Genomic DNA, 16,105 nt, shown 5'->3' with positions numbered 1-16,105 from the left:
TACATACTACACATGATAAACGTTATGCATTACATTTAGAAGGCTAGTAACTGAACTAGGAGTGCAACTGGTTAAGCTAGGCTAATATAGAGCAGAAATATCTACAGAGAGCATAAAGACATACCGGCAATGCAATCGCAAGGGGGATGAAGTGTAAGCTTCTTTCCTGGAAGGCAAACTGGAAGTGAAATGATAATGGAGGGAAATGTAGGCTGAGCTACCATAATGCATTGCAAAGGAGGAGGAGAATCAGACATAAAAAATACATAACAGAAAAATACAACTGTCAACATGACTCTGACCGCTAGAGGGAGCCAAAGCACTACAAATAAAGGTATGAATATATCAAGTCCTGTATACTGGCTGAGAAACTGCAAATTATGCAAACAGATAATTGGAGGTAACAAATTAGATGGCGGAGACAGAACACTCCCCGTCTGACATCAACGGATGTCACTACTCCTTTCTTCCGAAGGCAACAATAGGACCAGTTCAGATACCGGTCTGGAAAATGTCTTAGGTTCATCCCCTTTGGTCATCCTTAGTTCAACTTTGCGGACGTTGCCGTCCTTGCTCGGGAATGTTGCGGTAACTAGACCAAGTGGCCACTGGTTCCGGTGAATTTGACAGTCTTTCACAAGAACAAGGTCACCTACATTAAGATTAGGTTTAGTAGATTGCCACTTCGTACGTGGCTGCAGGGTAGACAAATATTGTTTGCGCCACCTGTCCCAGAAAGTATTTGCAAGACTTTGTACCTGTCTCCATTGGCGCTTGTAGAGGTCCTTAGCGTCGAATCCTCCTGGAGGGGCACTGGACAGTCCCGTTTTCTGGGTAAGTAGAGTAGCTGGAGTCAATAGCAAGGGCTCCTCAGGGTCGTTAGGAACTGGAACCAGGGGTCTTGCGTTAATTATAGCTGCAGCTTCTGCCATGAAGGTGATGAGGCTTTCATGGGTGAGCCTCGCTGCTCCTTCTTGAAGAAGAGTGGAGTCAAGAATTCTCCGTACTAGACCAATCATTCGCTCCCAAGATCCTCCCATATGTGAAGAATGAGGTGGGTTGAATGACCATGTGCAACTTTGGTCACTGAGGAACCTCTCAAGAGTCTTATAGTCTAGATTTGAAGGTATTCCCAATTCCTTTGCTGCACCAACGAAGTTGGTACCTCTGTCTGAGCGTATGTGCTTGATAGGACCACGGATGGCAATAAAGCGTCTTAAGGCATTGATGAAGCTTGACGTGTCGAGGGACTCAATGACCTCTATGTGGACGGCTCTGATTGACATGCAAGTGAACATGACTGCCCAACGTTTACTATTGGCTTGGCCGCCTCTAGTACGACGTGTAACAACTGACCAAGGCCCAAACACATCGAGACCAACGCTGGTAAAGGGAGGGTCTGGGCTGAGTCTATCTGCTGGTAGGTCAGCCATCTTTTGAGTTTGAGTCGAACCACGAAGCTTACGGCAGGTAATACATTTGTAGATGACACTACTGATGAGTCTCTTTGCACCGACGATCCACACACCGGCAGACCTGATGGCTCCTTCCGTAAATAGTCTTCCTTGGTACTTGACCAGATTGTGGTAATGTTGTACGATTAGGTAGGCAACATGACATTTTCCGGGAAGTATAAGAGGGAATTTCTCCACAAACTCCATCTCAGCTTCTTTGAGTCGGCCTCCTACTCTCAGTAGGCCACTGTTGTCGATGAATGGGTCGAGTTTTCTCAATACGCTGCTCACTGGTATTGGAGCTTTGTTGATAAGACATTGGATTTCTGCAAAGTAGGTTTCTCTTTGAACAGTGAGGATGATGTGATTTCTAGAGAACTCTAAGTCGGAGGTAACATAGGTATTTTTACAAAGATGCCAACCTTTACATTTTTCTGTGCCACAAGTTCTGGTGGTCTTGAATGAGCGAGCTATATGAGTCAGGCAGGTAATAGCTCGAGTAAGTGACTTCCAACTTGAGAATCTGTCGAACCTGCAAGATCCAAGCTGGATAACAGAGGTCATTGTATGAAGTGTAGACACCTGAGGGCGGATTTCAGCATCTGAGTCCTCTCCTACTAGTTCAAAGGTGTCTGGAAAACATTCCTCAATGTACAATAGTTTTGGTCCTGACAGCCACGTTGTGCTTCCTAGTCGACTTGCGTCAACTGCTCTAGTTGCATGATCTGCAGGATTCTGGTCTTTGGGTATGTAATGCCACTGCTTTGGATGAACTGATCTCCTGATTCGTAGCACTCTGTTATTGACATAAACGTAGAATCGCCTGGTTTCGTTGTGGATATATCCCAGGACTACTTTGCTGTCTGAGTAGAACTTGGCCTGTGTCAGGTCGATATCCGTTTCGGATGTGATGAACTCTGCTAACTCAATGGCTAGGACTGCGGCACAAAGCTCTAACCTGGGTATAGTGTGCTCTGGTTGTGGTGCGAGTTTGGCCTTCCCCATAATGAAACCAATGTGGCACTGACCTTTGGAGTCTACAGTTCTCAGGTAGGCAACAGCGGCAATCGCTTTGACAGAAGCATCTGCAAATACGTACAGTCTTTGGCTTTGTATTTCAGTAGATGGCACAGGGGCGTATGGTCTTGGCACATTCAGGTTGGAGAGTGCCGCTAACGAGTTCTTCCACTCTTCCCACTGGATCCTCTTATCAGGTGGCAGCGGTGCATCCCAGTCAGATGTTTCCCTAGTTAAGTCTCTTAGTAGGGCCTTGCCTTGTATAGTAACAGGAGCTGCGAAACCCAAGGGATCGTACAGACTGTTGATGGTAGACAGGACGCCTCTACGTGTGAAAGGCCTTTCTTCCTGGTTGACCTGAAAGGTGAAAGTGTCTGACTGTAGATTCCAGAGAAGCCCAAGGCTGCGTTGCATTGGTGCGGGGTCTGACCCCAGGTCCAGGTCTCTGAGACCATTGCATAGGTCCTGAGAAGGGAACGCTTCCATGAGTTCTTGGCTGTTTGAGGCTATTTTATGAAGCCTAAGGTTCGAGCAGGCAAGCATGTCCTGGGCTCTCCTGAGAAGACTGATGGCAGTCTCATTTGAAGGCATGGCTTTCAGACAGTCGTCGACATAAAAGTCCTTTTCTATGAATTGTCTGACATCTGCTCCGTATTCTGCTTCTCCTTCCTGAGCCGACCTTTTGAGTCCATAAATGGCGACTGCAGGGGAAGGACTGTTGCCAAAGATGTGCACTCTCATGCGATACCCTGTGACTTCTTTAGTAGGATCATTGTCTCTGTACCAGAAGAATCTTAGGAAGTTCCTGTCTCTCTCTCTCACAAGGAAACAATGGAACATTTGCTGGATGTCAGCGATGAAGGCAATGGAATCCTTACGGAAGCGCATAAGTACTCCCAGCAGTTTGTTATTGAGGTCTGGTCCTGTCAGTAGAATGTCATTTAGGGAGACATCATTAAATTTGGCACTGGAATCGAACACGACTCTAATCTGGCCTGGTTTCTTAGGGTGGTATACTCCGAACATAGGTAGGAACCAGCATTCTTCAGAGTCTTTGAGAGTGGGAGCTAGTTCTGCGTGACAGTTTTCAAAAATCTTTGACATGAAGGAGAAAAAGTGATCTTTCATCTCTGGTTTCTTTTGCAGATTACGTTTGAGAGAGGAGAAACGTTGTAATGCCTGATTTCTGTTGTTCTGTAGACGTGGTCTGTGGGTTTTGAAGGGAAGAGGTGCGACCCAGCTGTTGGTCTCATCTTTAACGAGTCCCTTGTCCATTACCTCCAAGAACAACTTGTCCTCTACCGACATTGCCACTTGGTTGTCCTGCTTAGTTCTCTGGAAGACTGTGCACCCTAACTGATCCTCATAGCTTCCCGACACTATACTGCTGTCGTGAGTAAAGTCTATTAAATGGTTGGGCAGTTGGATGCTGTGTGGCAGTTCCCTGACATGGAACTCATTGATACAAGGTTGAAACAGAGATGGTCGTCCTTTCACCAATGTATTTGTCAGCATGCTTGTCACAGAAGATGGGGCGTGCATGCGTCCCAAGCATACGTTGCCAATTATGACCCATCCTAGGTCTAGCTTTTGGGCATAGGGAGCATTGTGGAGTCCATTGATATGACGTCTCACTTTATGAACCTGCAGGATATCTCTCCCCAACAGCAGAATTATCTGGGCCTGATGGTCGAGTTCCGGTATAAGGTGCGCTATTCGCTTTAAGTGAGCGTGATGGATTGCTACATCTGGCGTAGGGATTTCAGATCTGTTGTCTGGGATCTGGTTACATTCGATGATGGTAGGTAGTGGTAGGCAGAATTGTCCGTCTAATGACTCGATTTGGTAGTCTGTAGCTTTCCTGCCTGCTGTTGTCACAGTACCTGCACACGTCTTTAATGAGTAGGGAGTGCTTGGCCCTTTGATGTTGAATAGGTCAAAGAATGTTGATCTTGCCAAGGATCGATTACTTTGATCATCCAAGATAGCATACAGTCTTACGGCTTGGTCTCTATGGCTTTTTGGGTATACTCTGACAAGGCATATTTTTGAACAGGACCTACTGTCTATTGTCCCTTTGCAGACCTCGGTACATTGTGAAGTGATCTCTGGCGTAGCTGTATCAGTGTTCCTTTCCTCCCCGCCATGCTCACTGTCAGCTGGCGTGTTTTGTGCACTCCATGGAGCTGGGCCTGGGTGTAGAGCAGTGTTATGGTCTGTGGTGCCACATTCTGTGCATTTTACACTGACCTTGCAATCCTTGGCGAGATGAGTTGTGGACGAGCAGCACTTGTAGCAGATACCGTTCTCTTTCAGGAAGCTTCTGCGGTCTGGCATAGATTTTCCTCTGAAGGCTCTGCATTTCAGGAGAGGATGAGGCTTCTGATGAAGTGGGCACTGCTTGTCAGGGTCCTGCACCTTTGTCTCTGATTGGGAGCAGCCAGCAGACCTGTAATTAGAACCTGGAGAAGAAACATAAGTCTTGTGTACTGCCACAGATGTTCTGCGTGGATTCGCAGGTGGTGACGGTGTGGCATATGGCATTGCAAAGTCAAAGCTGGGATCGTTTCTAATTCTCGCTTGTTGGTGTATAAAGTCTACAAAAACGAAAAAGGGGGGAAATGGAACACTGTGTTTGTATTTGTACGTGGAACCATGTGTGAGCCACCTCTCCTGTAGATTGTAGGGCAACTTCTGGACTATAGGGTTAACACCTCTGGCTGTGTCGAGAAATGCAAGTCCCTGTAGGTCGTCCTCGTATTTGGCAACTTGGACTTCCTTTAGTAGGTCGCTTAGCTCTCTAAGTTTCTGGAGACCTTTGCTAGAAATTTTAGGAAAGTCATCGATTCTTTTGAACAAGGCTCTTTCAATTACCTCTGCCGAACCGTAACACTCATCCAGCCTCTTCCAGATCTCTCTGAGGCCAGTCTCCGGGCGATTTATATTAATGTCTCTGATTCTTACTGCGTGTTTGACTGACTCTTCTCCCAGGTATTTCACTAACAGGTCTATCTCTTCCCTGTGTTGTAGCCCCAAGTCTCTAATGACATTTTGGAAGGAAGCTTTCCAAGCTCTCTATCCTTCAGCTTGGTCAGTGAATTTCATGAGCCCCTTGGCAACCAGTTCACGTCGTGTGAAGAACCTGGCAAATTCTGTTGTGAACCGGTTGTCAGCAGAGTAAGCTGGTGATGGGTCGCCCTGATGGTGATGTGAGGTGCGTTCATACCTGTTAGTGTCCTCAGGGTGGCGCCAGCCGGTGTCGTATTGCTTCGGTCTGACGTACGGTGTGTCAGCAGGGTGATCCACATTGGTTACCTGGTGAGGGGCAAGGTAGTCATTAGCAGAGTTGTTTTGTGTCACGTTTTCGAGTTTGTTTCTGTCCTGGAGCTGAGCCTCGTGGTGGCTCTCGCTCACTTCGCTGGAGACGTCGTATTCTCGTTTTGGTGCTGGTTCAGGGTTATAGTTTGGATCAGGAAGTTCATTAACATACTGAGATGTGCGTTGTGTTGAGTCTTGTAGTGGAAACTCCAGACTCGACGTACTGCTTTGGCTATGCAGCTTGGGACTTTGCGCGGCTTCTAGCGATTCCGCTTCAGCGAGGGCTGCGGCAGCTTCCCTTTTTGCTGCTAGGCTTTCTAAGGCGGCATCCACACGTGCCTTTTCTAACTGCGTCCTTCTCTCTTGGTCGGCTCTCTCTAAGCGTGACCTTCTCTCTTGCTCGTCTCTCTCTAATCGTGACCTTCTCTCTTCGTCATCTAAGCGTGCCTTTTCTAATTTAAGTTGCATCTCTTGGTCAGCAAAGCTCGCTCGTATTTTGGCGGCTTCAGCATTTGCGCGGGCAATGGCGACCGCGCTGCTGATGGATGTTGTCTTTGAGGAGACGGAAGTAACGGACCTTGTTCTATGCGATTTGTGAGACATGGTGTCTTGGGAAAGTGCTTGGCTGTGCAGAGATTGCTGTAGCTGTATTTAGTCTCTGAGTAGCCGGTGACTTGAATCCCACTAGTTGGATGGCTGCCGTTTCACTGTTCTGTCCTCACTAAATGAGGCAGGCTCATTGTAGCTATCCAGTCAGCTAAACCGCTATACCGGGGTCCAATAAGGAGACTGTGGTTGAGTCTGTGCTTTATTAAACGTAGTGGTATATTGATGCGGTGAAACTGTGAACAATGATATACATAGAATCAGTGCATGGTAGGGAACAAATACATACTACACATGATAAACGTTATGCATTACATTTAGAAGGCTAGTAACTGAACTAGGAGTGCAACTGGTTAAGCTAGGCTAATATAGAGCAGAAATATCTACAGAGAGCATAAAGACATACCGGCAATGCAATCGCAAGGGGGATGAAGTGTAAGCTTCTTTCCTGGAAGGCAAACTGGAAGTGAAATGATAATGGAGGGAAATGTAGGCTGAGCTACCATAATGCATTGCAAAGGAGGAGGAGAATCAGACATAAAAAATACATAACAGAAAAATACAACTGTCAACATGACTCTGACCGCTAGAGGGAGCCAAAGCACTACAAATAAAGGTATGAATATATCAAGTCCTGTATACTGGCTGAGAAACTGCAAATTATGCAAACAGATAATTGGAGGTAACAAATTATGGCGGAGACAGAACAACGGATGCCATACGGATTACATACGGAGGATGCCATGCGCAAAATATGCTGACACACCCTGACTACGGATCAATATTTTGGGAACATTTCTCCGTATTACGGCCGTAGTACGGACGTATAATACGTGGCATATTGTCTTACGCCAAGTGTGACGCCGGCCTGATGCACACAATGGCCAAAAACCATGGCTGATATCCTAGTAGAGACATGCAATAGTCCGTGTTACTAGTGAGTCATTCTGTGATTTAGTGCAGAGGATTCTTCAGATCGCCAGTTTTCTATACACAATGTCCAGGCTCCTGTTACAGAATTGCTCGATTTATCTTTAATAGTAAATTTGCAATTTGCTATAAAACTGAAGCATTGCTCGGTAAGCCATGAAATTAGAAAAACAAGGTACTTGCCTTGTCCTCCCGCTTACTCTTTCCTTCTGTATCACATTAGCTTTTTATGGTTGCTCATCCCTTTAGTTTGCTTTTAGTTTGGCTTATTTATGTGCCGCTCTGCATGACGATCAACATTTCCCTGACGTTTATGGATGGCGAAAAACAGACCCCATCTTGTTATTTTACATATAAACATTAAGGGATTCTCTGGCAAGTACAGAACTTTTTTTATAGAATGGGAGTAAAAAAAAAAACAATATCCAATTCACTGATCTGCTGCCTGACCTGTTCCTAAAAGATTCAATCCCCCACCACTGTCTAATTCCTCCTGCAGCAAGTGGTGCAGCTAATCACTGGTTGAAACAGGTTACTGCTGTAGCCAGTGATTGGCTGCAGTGGTCTTTCTGTCATCATGACATGATCACTGTAGCAGGAAGAAGAGACTGGTGCACAGGTCAAACAGCTGAGTTGTACTACAGGAAGCCTGAAGAAGGCAAAATAACCAAGCTGTATACGTTGATATGGCTCTTTATACATGTGCCCGGTTTCTTTGGAAAGGGTATATAGTAGGCATCACTGTCATGCTGTGACTTTACGTAAATAAAGAAAGAGGCCCTGCACTATCCCTAGGGCTGGGACCCTAACTATGCCTGCTCCCAAAGTTACCTCTAAAGGTGAGAAGGTCTGGGCCACCACCTTACTGTTCTCCTGTTATACCCTAAGCTGTCCCCTCCCCAGGATAACTAGGACAGAAATGTTAGTGTATAAACACAGACAAACAGGAATAACAAAAAGCAACTGACATAAAATGGGTAGAAATGTACAAACCAAATGGGAATATAACAATAAGGAAATCATAAACCCAAAAACAACAATCAACAATCTCCAGCAGCAACAACGATCTCCAACTCAGCACAGCAACTCCGAGGAGCTAGGAAGCAAAACTTTCACTGGCGAGGAAGAGAAGGTCTGGCCAGATTTAAAAGGGAGAGGGAATGACAAGGTCAGGAACAGCTGTGAGGTGGAACTGACAGTTTCTAACCAGCATAGAAAGGGTTGTTAACCTCTCCAGCACCAAAGGAAACAAAATCCATTTAATATGAAACACAAACACCTAGGCTAAATGGAAGATCTGCGATTCACAATACGTAGTGATTTTCTAAACCCAGATCTCCCAAGAAGAAGTGACCCACTTGTGACAATCACTTCTTGAAAACCACTGTCTCATTTACTTCTCCAACACTGTGGTCACAATACTCATGTCGCTTATATTTGTTGGGTAAGGAAAATGTCCTGACATTGAGATTTGTTTATGGCATCTTTTTTTTAATTTTATTTTCAGTGTTATATTTATTCCAATCAAATAAGGAGAAAATATCGGCAAATTTTGGCTTTCTTCTTCTGACATCACTGCTGCATCATCCTACATCTTCTTCCTTTATTCTGGCCACCACCCTACCTATACTCTAGAATCTTCAAATGGTCTGTGACTAATCACTCATGATTGTCCGAAAGAATGAATGCTCATTCCTAGCTATCAGCCCATCTAAGCAGACCAGTGAACACGTAGGATGTTCATATAAATAGACTTAAAAATCATCATTATCAGCAGCACACCATCTTGTGTAAACTGGAATTGTGCTGCCAACAACATGACTTTATACAGGCACAGAGCGGTCATAAAAATAATTGTTCTGTGCACATAGAACGTTTGTCGGCCTGCGAAAATAAGCCAGTAAATGACAGACGATATTTTACACAGCCCATTGGCATCCCTTAAACCTGGCATAGCATTACTCATAAACTGACCCTCGTACTCCTATCTCCAAGACTTCTCATGTCCTGCACAAGTTTTCTGGAATGCACCAAACCTAATAATCATGTTCATTTCCAAAGATAGTTTTAGACTACAGCTGCACGTCAACTATTCTAAGGCTATGTTCACACATTATGTTTTTGCTGCCTTCTTAGGTGTAGCCAAAACCTGATCTCTTGGCAGTAAAAAAGTTGCACAAAAAAACACAAGTTTTGCGGCATTTTTTCCTCCGTTTTAGCTGCATTTTTCGGGATCCCAAAGTTCCACTTTGCTTTCACTTTCCATGCATAAATAATACAAGTTGTTAAGCGACCAATGCAAGATATATGTGAAACCATAAAACTGTTTTTTGTTTTTTTTAAAGGGCAATTTGATCAAATTATTTAGGGGAAACATTTTTTTTTAATGTTTATTAGGTATGGCATTGTTTACTTTTAACATATAAATTAGTTAACACTAATTTAATTAAACTGTGCTTGGAGTGGGGAGAAGCAAAAGGATTGCTTGAAAAAATTAAAGTACAAATTACATTACAATAAAAAATTACTGCACCTTACATTGAAGTCTTTGGGCACAAAATTACTTGTGACCAAAGTTCAACCAGTCACATCACATTAAATTGCATTGACAATTTTTAGATGCACAGTTGTGCGGTACATGTTGCTCTAAACACAAATATTGCGTTTTGGTATTGTGCGGCCTGTGAAGAACTGGTAACTTCCGGTTATCATCTTCCTGTATTCGTCTGTATCCATGTATATGGGGCTGACCTGAAATTGCAATTAGTCATCACCAAGCTTACATCACTAAGCTTGGTAATGTACTGACGGTGGTTCTGGTTATGTATTCATGTACTGAAGGTGGTTCTGGTGATGTATTCATATACTGACGGTGGTTCTGGTGATGTATTCATGTACTGAAGGTGGTTCTGGTGCTGCATTTATGTATTGATGGTGGTTCTAGGGCTGTATTAATGTGCTGGCAGTGATTTTGGCACTGCATTCATGTACTGAGAGTTTCAATATGAACTTTATATGTAATTGTTTTTACACCTGTTTCAGTATTATAAACATTACTTGAAGCCAAGTATATATTTTTTCAGAGCACTCAGAAAAGGCCAAGAGACTGGAGAAATACATGGAGTTGATAAACCATCTTCCAAAAGTAAATCGAGCAACACTGGCTGCGCTGATTGGTCACCTCTATCGGTAATCAGCTTTATCAGTGTCATCTTCTGCTTTCTGTACCCCATCCTCCTTCCCCTATATCCACTTATTTTCCATTTTTTTGCTAGGGTCCAGAAATGCGCAGATTTAAACCAGATGTGCACCAAGAATCTGTCACTGTTGTTTGCTCCCAGCCTATTTCAGACGGAGGGAAAAGGAGAACATGAGGTCAAGATAATGGAGGATCTGATTGACAACTATGCCAGTGTCTTCTCTGTAAGTGGAGTCTTTATTTTTTATTGATCAGATATTTGATATTAATTCTAATTTCTATGACCTGATATTAACAGGAAGGGCAACAAATTGTAATTAAAGGGTTTGTCTCATATTTCATATTTTGTACCGTGATAATTCAGAGGTCAATCCAGGTTTTCATTTTCTCATAGTTTTTGGCGATATTTAAACCCCCAACCACAGTCTGTCCCTCCCGGGAACCTGCCCACCACTTCTGGGTACTTCCTTTCGGCCACCTGGGGTGTACAAATACAACGTTCCCTATGTCCAGTAGTCCTAGGACATGTCCAGGACAGTGGGCAAGCATGTTGCAGCAATTCTGATAGTTTACCCACTTGGGCCATGCACCTAATTCTCCAAATATTAGGGTACATTTATATACAAAGCCCTGAAGGTTTTTAACATTGTATTAATTTAAAATAGTATTTTCAGAGAATTAGTGTAAGGAAAAAAATGGAGGGATCCATGTCACATGCTTACACATAGGGTGTACTATGTGTAATAATCCTTTTTTTCCTGACATTTTTGATGGTGGAGGAATTGTTTTGTCCCTGTAACAACCAGAGATCTATGTATTCATCACAGGTCAGGTGCGGATGTTTAGTGTGGGCTCAGGAGCTGAGATTGTCCCATACAGGTCGGATGCCAGCTGTATTACACAGCCAGCCCCTGCATCCAACAACAGCAACTGGAGTGAACTCTGATCACTGCTGTTTAGATGCTTCTGTCACATCTTACAGCTGTACTTAAACGGTTTGAAATGGTGCAGTTGTCTGTTGAGTTTCTATCACCCTATTTGTGATGCAATCCCAAGGTGCCATTGGGGTATCATGGCAATGGGGCATTCTGAAAACCCTTATTACCGCCATTTCGGTGCGCCTATGAAGTCCAAGTCTGTGATATGAGATTGTTATTTTTATTATAGCCACAAGTTCAGAACGTTTCAGGATCTGCACTGGATTCCAGGATTATGCTTTCTAATTTAGTAACTGAACTAATAACTGGTCTACCAGGTCTAATTAGAGACTATAACATGTACTGTACACTGACTACTATATATTTTTTTCTCCAAGATTGATGAAGAGCAAGTGACGCAGATGGATTTAGAAAATAGCCTAATTACCACGTGGAAGGATGTCCAGGTAATGAGCGTTACAGTTAGTGTCGGACACATCTGAATTAATGATGTCTTCTCTGCTATGCCGAGTTGGCAAATGCTTAAAATAATTGTCCGGGAGCAATTGATTTTTTTTACTATGGGCCTAAGAGCTAACAGGAAAGTAGATGCTAACTGCCTACCTGTTGTGCCCGCTACTGATCTCTGCTAGCACAGAGCCGTCACAGACCACTCCTGCCGGCGATTCTACACATTGACAGAGTAGATGCTTTTCTTCTGCTCTGCTTTGATGACAGGAGTAACTGCCTACATCATGTTGATTGACAGCTGACTTCCCGCTGCCTAACTGCAGGGAACCAGCTGACAATCAGCATGACGTTGACGGTCAAGCTCCTTCAACAGAATAGTCTAGAAGAGGAAGAGCTGCTCTGTTGACGTGGAGCAGGAGAATCGCCAGCAGGAGCGATTCATGACTGCTCTGAGCCGGCACTGGGTAGAACAGACAGGTAGGTAACAACTACCTGCCTGTCAGTTCTTAGGCCCATATTAAAGGGATTATTCTTTTTTTTTTTTACTATTTAAGTGAACCTGTCATTTAATTCTTGCAGCTGAACCACAAGCAGCACGAATCAGAGCCTGGCTGTGTTATTGTAGCCAGGTATGTTTTCCTGACAAAATCACCCTGCTGTACTCCAGTTGATAGGTCTTTTGGCTCTGAGTCGTGCTGCCTGTGTTTCGAGCACCATGTATCTAATGACAGGTTCCCTTTAAAAAAAAAAAAAAAAACAATCTACAAAAACACAATAGGACACAAAGTTCATCCACTTTTTTCTCTTCCCTCTGTAGCTGTCACAAGCTGGAGATCTTATTATAGAGGTTTACTTAGAAAGGAAGGAGCAAGATCGTTGTGTCACACTAAAGGTCAGTAATCTTTAATCTACTCAAAGGACTTTTCCGCTCATTCTTAAAGTTAGCAGAGAAATGCCATACAAAAAATGAAGCCTTACTTCACCAGGTGGGGGGGATGGGGGGGACATCTGGTTGACTTTTGAAGGGGGGGGGTACCCTCTACTTCAGGACTGCTGCTCCACACCAGCAATGGCCCTCCGATCACAAGTCACCTGATCTCCATGGCTTCAGAGGTCACAATTGGTCATAACCGTTGGCTTTGGGGTGGCCATACTAGGGCAGGGGGCAGATTCTGGTAGTAAGTCTGATTTCTTTGTTTCTCTTACAAAAATGACTTCTCTTGAAAAGAGAGCAAAAAACCCTTTAAAAGGAGCTGTCCAAACTTCTTAAAGGGAATCTGTCAGCAGACTCAGCAGGATTTTGCTATCTTATCTGAGAGCAGCATGAATAGAAGCTGAATCCAACGATGTATTTCTTAAGGCCCCGTCTCACATAGCGATTTACCAACGATCACGACCAGCGATACGACCTGGCCGTGATCGTTGGTAAGTCGTTGTGTGGTCGCTGGGGAGCTGTCACACAGACAGCTCTCTCCAGCGACCAACGATCAGGGGAACGACTTCGGCATCGTTGAAACTGTCTTCAACGATGCCGAAGTCCCCCTGCAGCACCCGGGTAACCAGGGTAAACATTGGGTTACTAAGCGCAGGGCCGCGCTTAGTAACCCGATGTTTACCCTGGTTACCAAAAAAAAACAAACACTACATACTCACCATCTGATGTCCGTCAGGTCCCTTGCCGTCTGCTTCCTGCTCTGACTGAGCCGCCGTACAGTGAGAGCAGAGCGCAGCGGTGACGTCACTGCTGTGCTCTGCTCTCAGTGTACGGCAGCAGTCAGTCAGAGCAGGAAGCAGACGGCAAGGGACCTGACGGACATCAGATGGTGAGTATGTAGTGTTTGTTTTTTTTTGGTAACCAGGGTAAACATCGGGTTACTAAGCGCGGCCCTGAGCTTAGTAACCCGATGTTTACCCTGGTTACCAGTGAAGACATCGCTGGATCGGTGTCACACACACCGATTCAGCGATGTCAGCGGGACCTCAACGACCAAAAAAAGGTCCAGGCCATTCCGACACGACCAGCGATCTCACAGCAGGGGCCTGATCGCTGGTACGTGTCACACATAGCGAGATCGCTACTGAGGTCGCTGTTGCGTCACAAAACTTGTGACTCAGCAGCGATCTCGCTAGCGATCTCGCTATGTGAGACGGGGGCTTTAGGTAACTGGATGCTGCATTTCTGACACAATCAGAGCTTTTAGATTTGCAAATTGCAAAGTAAGCAACTTTAAAAAATTACTTCTTAAAAAAATAATCTCCATTTTCCAGAACGGAAGGATTTTTAATTTTTTTTTATTATTCTTTTTTATTGAAGTATAAGTAGCATACAAAATGTAGAAACATATTATAAAGTACTGACATTGAAACAGGAGTACAGATGAGGTCAACAGACCAACCAGGCCGTAAAGTAAGAACATAAATATCTGAATCGCTAAATTGTAGAGGCGGGCATGTCCCGATTGTAGGGCGGCTGAGGTAAGATAATATTATAAAAGGATTGGATATATCTAGGGATCTGCAAAGAAGTAAAGGAGGTCGTGTAATGGGGGGAAGGTGGGAAAGGGAAATATCTGAGGGCAGGAAGGATTATTAATGTCATTGTTTAATGCTCGTTGGTTGGGTTACTGGCCATTTCTGCACTCTGTCAGTGAAGGCCCTCAAAGCCTTTGCCGTATGAATTATGTTATTACCGTATCCTTCCTCTTAGGTTTCTCCTGTCATGACCGCCGAAGCCCTCACCAATCAGGTACTGGATATGCGGAATATTCAGCCCAGTACGGATATCTGGCTGACTTTTGAAGTTTTTGAAAATGGAGAACTGGGTAAGTGATAAAACTGAAGGATCTGTAATTAACACATTTCATTTAGGTCACATAGAAATATCCAGTAAGTTATTCCAGTAATATTATCCTCTCCTCTTTCCGTCAGTTCCCATTGGTTCATTAAAGGGATTGTCGTAGTACATTGTTTTAGATTTGTCACCTATCCACAGGATGGATTATAAAGGTATGATTGCCAGGACCTCACCAATCCCAAGAATTGGAGGGTCAAGCATGACCACCAGGATCAGTGGAGTTTCAAAGGCCAGATTTTGAGTATTCATACATTTATATGATCCATCTAAAAGATAGGTGGAAAGTGTACTTAGTGGGACATCCCCTTTAAAACATCTACAATACATTCCTAAAACTATTTAAAGGGGTTGTCCAGTTAAAACCGAAAAGTCTGCAGTCGCTCTGTGTGACTATCGGTTATTAATCCCCCCAGCGCACGCTCTGTGAACTGAGGGGATTCATCGATTTCTGACCCGGTAACGGAGCATATGTGTAAGTTATAAATACCCCCGGTCATAGTGACACGGCCAGCCAGACTAGAGGGCGCGACCTCGCTCCATACATACGCCCACTGGCCGGGATATGTATAACTCATACATACCCTCCTCTCCGAGTCTGAAACCAGTGACTCCCCGCAGCTCACAGTGTGACTGCAGACTTATCGGTTTTGCCTGGACAACCCCTTTAAGTTTCTGCCAGGGACTTGTAGAGTAACTGAATGTTTTTTTCATAGTTATTTCTCCTTCAGGTGTTGGAAACTTATATAAAGGATAAAAAAAATCACTTTATTATGTATGGAAAATATCAAGAAAAATAGCAAAATACACATATACCAGTGCTAAAAGCCTCACATACAAAAAGAGCCCTCCTCAATAAGATTCAGAATACCCAGATGTTAGTAACCTACAGGGTGAGTGCAGGCGACCGGCTATATAACTAGAGGTAAAGAGCCACTATACTATAAAACGCCAGTTCGCACGTTCAGTCTAATAACTCCAGATGACGTAGCCGTTGCAAAGAAATGTGCGTTGGTTTCCTTTAATATGTTGTGGGGTGAGTATACTGTGCACTTTCCATGATTTAAAGGGGTATTCCTGTCTCAAAGATCCTATCCCAATATGTAATAATAATAATAATAATATTAGCATATATCTCCAATTAGAAATGTAGTATAGTTTTTTTTCTGATTTGCTGTCTCTTTCCTCATGTGCAGGCATTGCGGGACCTTAGGTATCCATGGTTACGTCCACCAATGAAGTGACAGCTAATTGCCAGTGGTCGTAACCATGGAGTCCTGCAATGCCTGCACATGAGGAAAGAGACATAGCGGATCAGAAAAACTATATTACATTCCTAATT

The 16,105-nt window shown here is 44.0% G+C and overlaps 1 protein-coding gene across 3 annotated transcripts in view; it reads left to right on the top strand.

The window, feature by feature from the left end:
* Positions 1 to 16,105, top strand: part of ARAP3 (ArfGAP with RhoGAP domain, ankyrin repeat and PH domain 3) — a 239,241-nt gene that overhangs the window by 158,312 nt on the left and 64,824 nt on the right. For all 3 annotated transcript variants that reach the window (XM_077266276.1, XM_077266274.1, XM_077266275.1), the window contains exons 22-26: positions 10,409 to 10,514; positions 10,601 to 10,748; positions 11,840 to 11,908; positions 12,730 to 12,804; positions 14,620 to 14,734. In XM_077266276.1, the coding sequence (XP_077122391.1) occupies positions 10,409 to 10,514; positions 10,601 to 10,748; positions 11,840 to 11,908; positions 12,730 to 12,804; positions 14,620 to 14,734 (513 nt within the window). The remainder of the gene's footprint in view (positions 1 to 10,408; positions 10,515 to 10,600; positions 10,749 to 11,839; positions 11,909 to 12,729; positions 12,805 to 14,619; positions 14,735 to 16,105) is intronic.

The sequence above is a fragment of the Ranitomeya variabilis genome, chromosome 5 (genome assembly GCF_051348905.1).
Source record: "Ranitomeya variabilis isolate aRanVar5 chromosome 5, aRanVar5.hap1, whole genome shotgun sequence".
Classification (NCBI taxonomy): domain Eukaryota; kingdom Metazoa; phylum Chordata; class Amphibia; order Anura; family Dendrobatidae; genus Ranitomeya; species Ranitomeya variabilis.
Note: the sequence above shows the minus strand (reverse complement) of the source record. Positions and strands in the feature narration are given on the sequence as shown.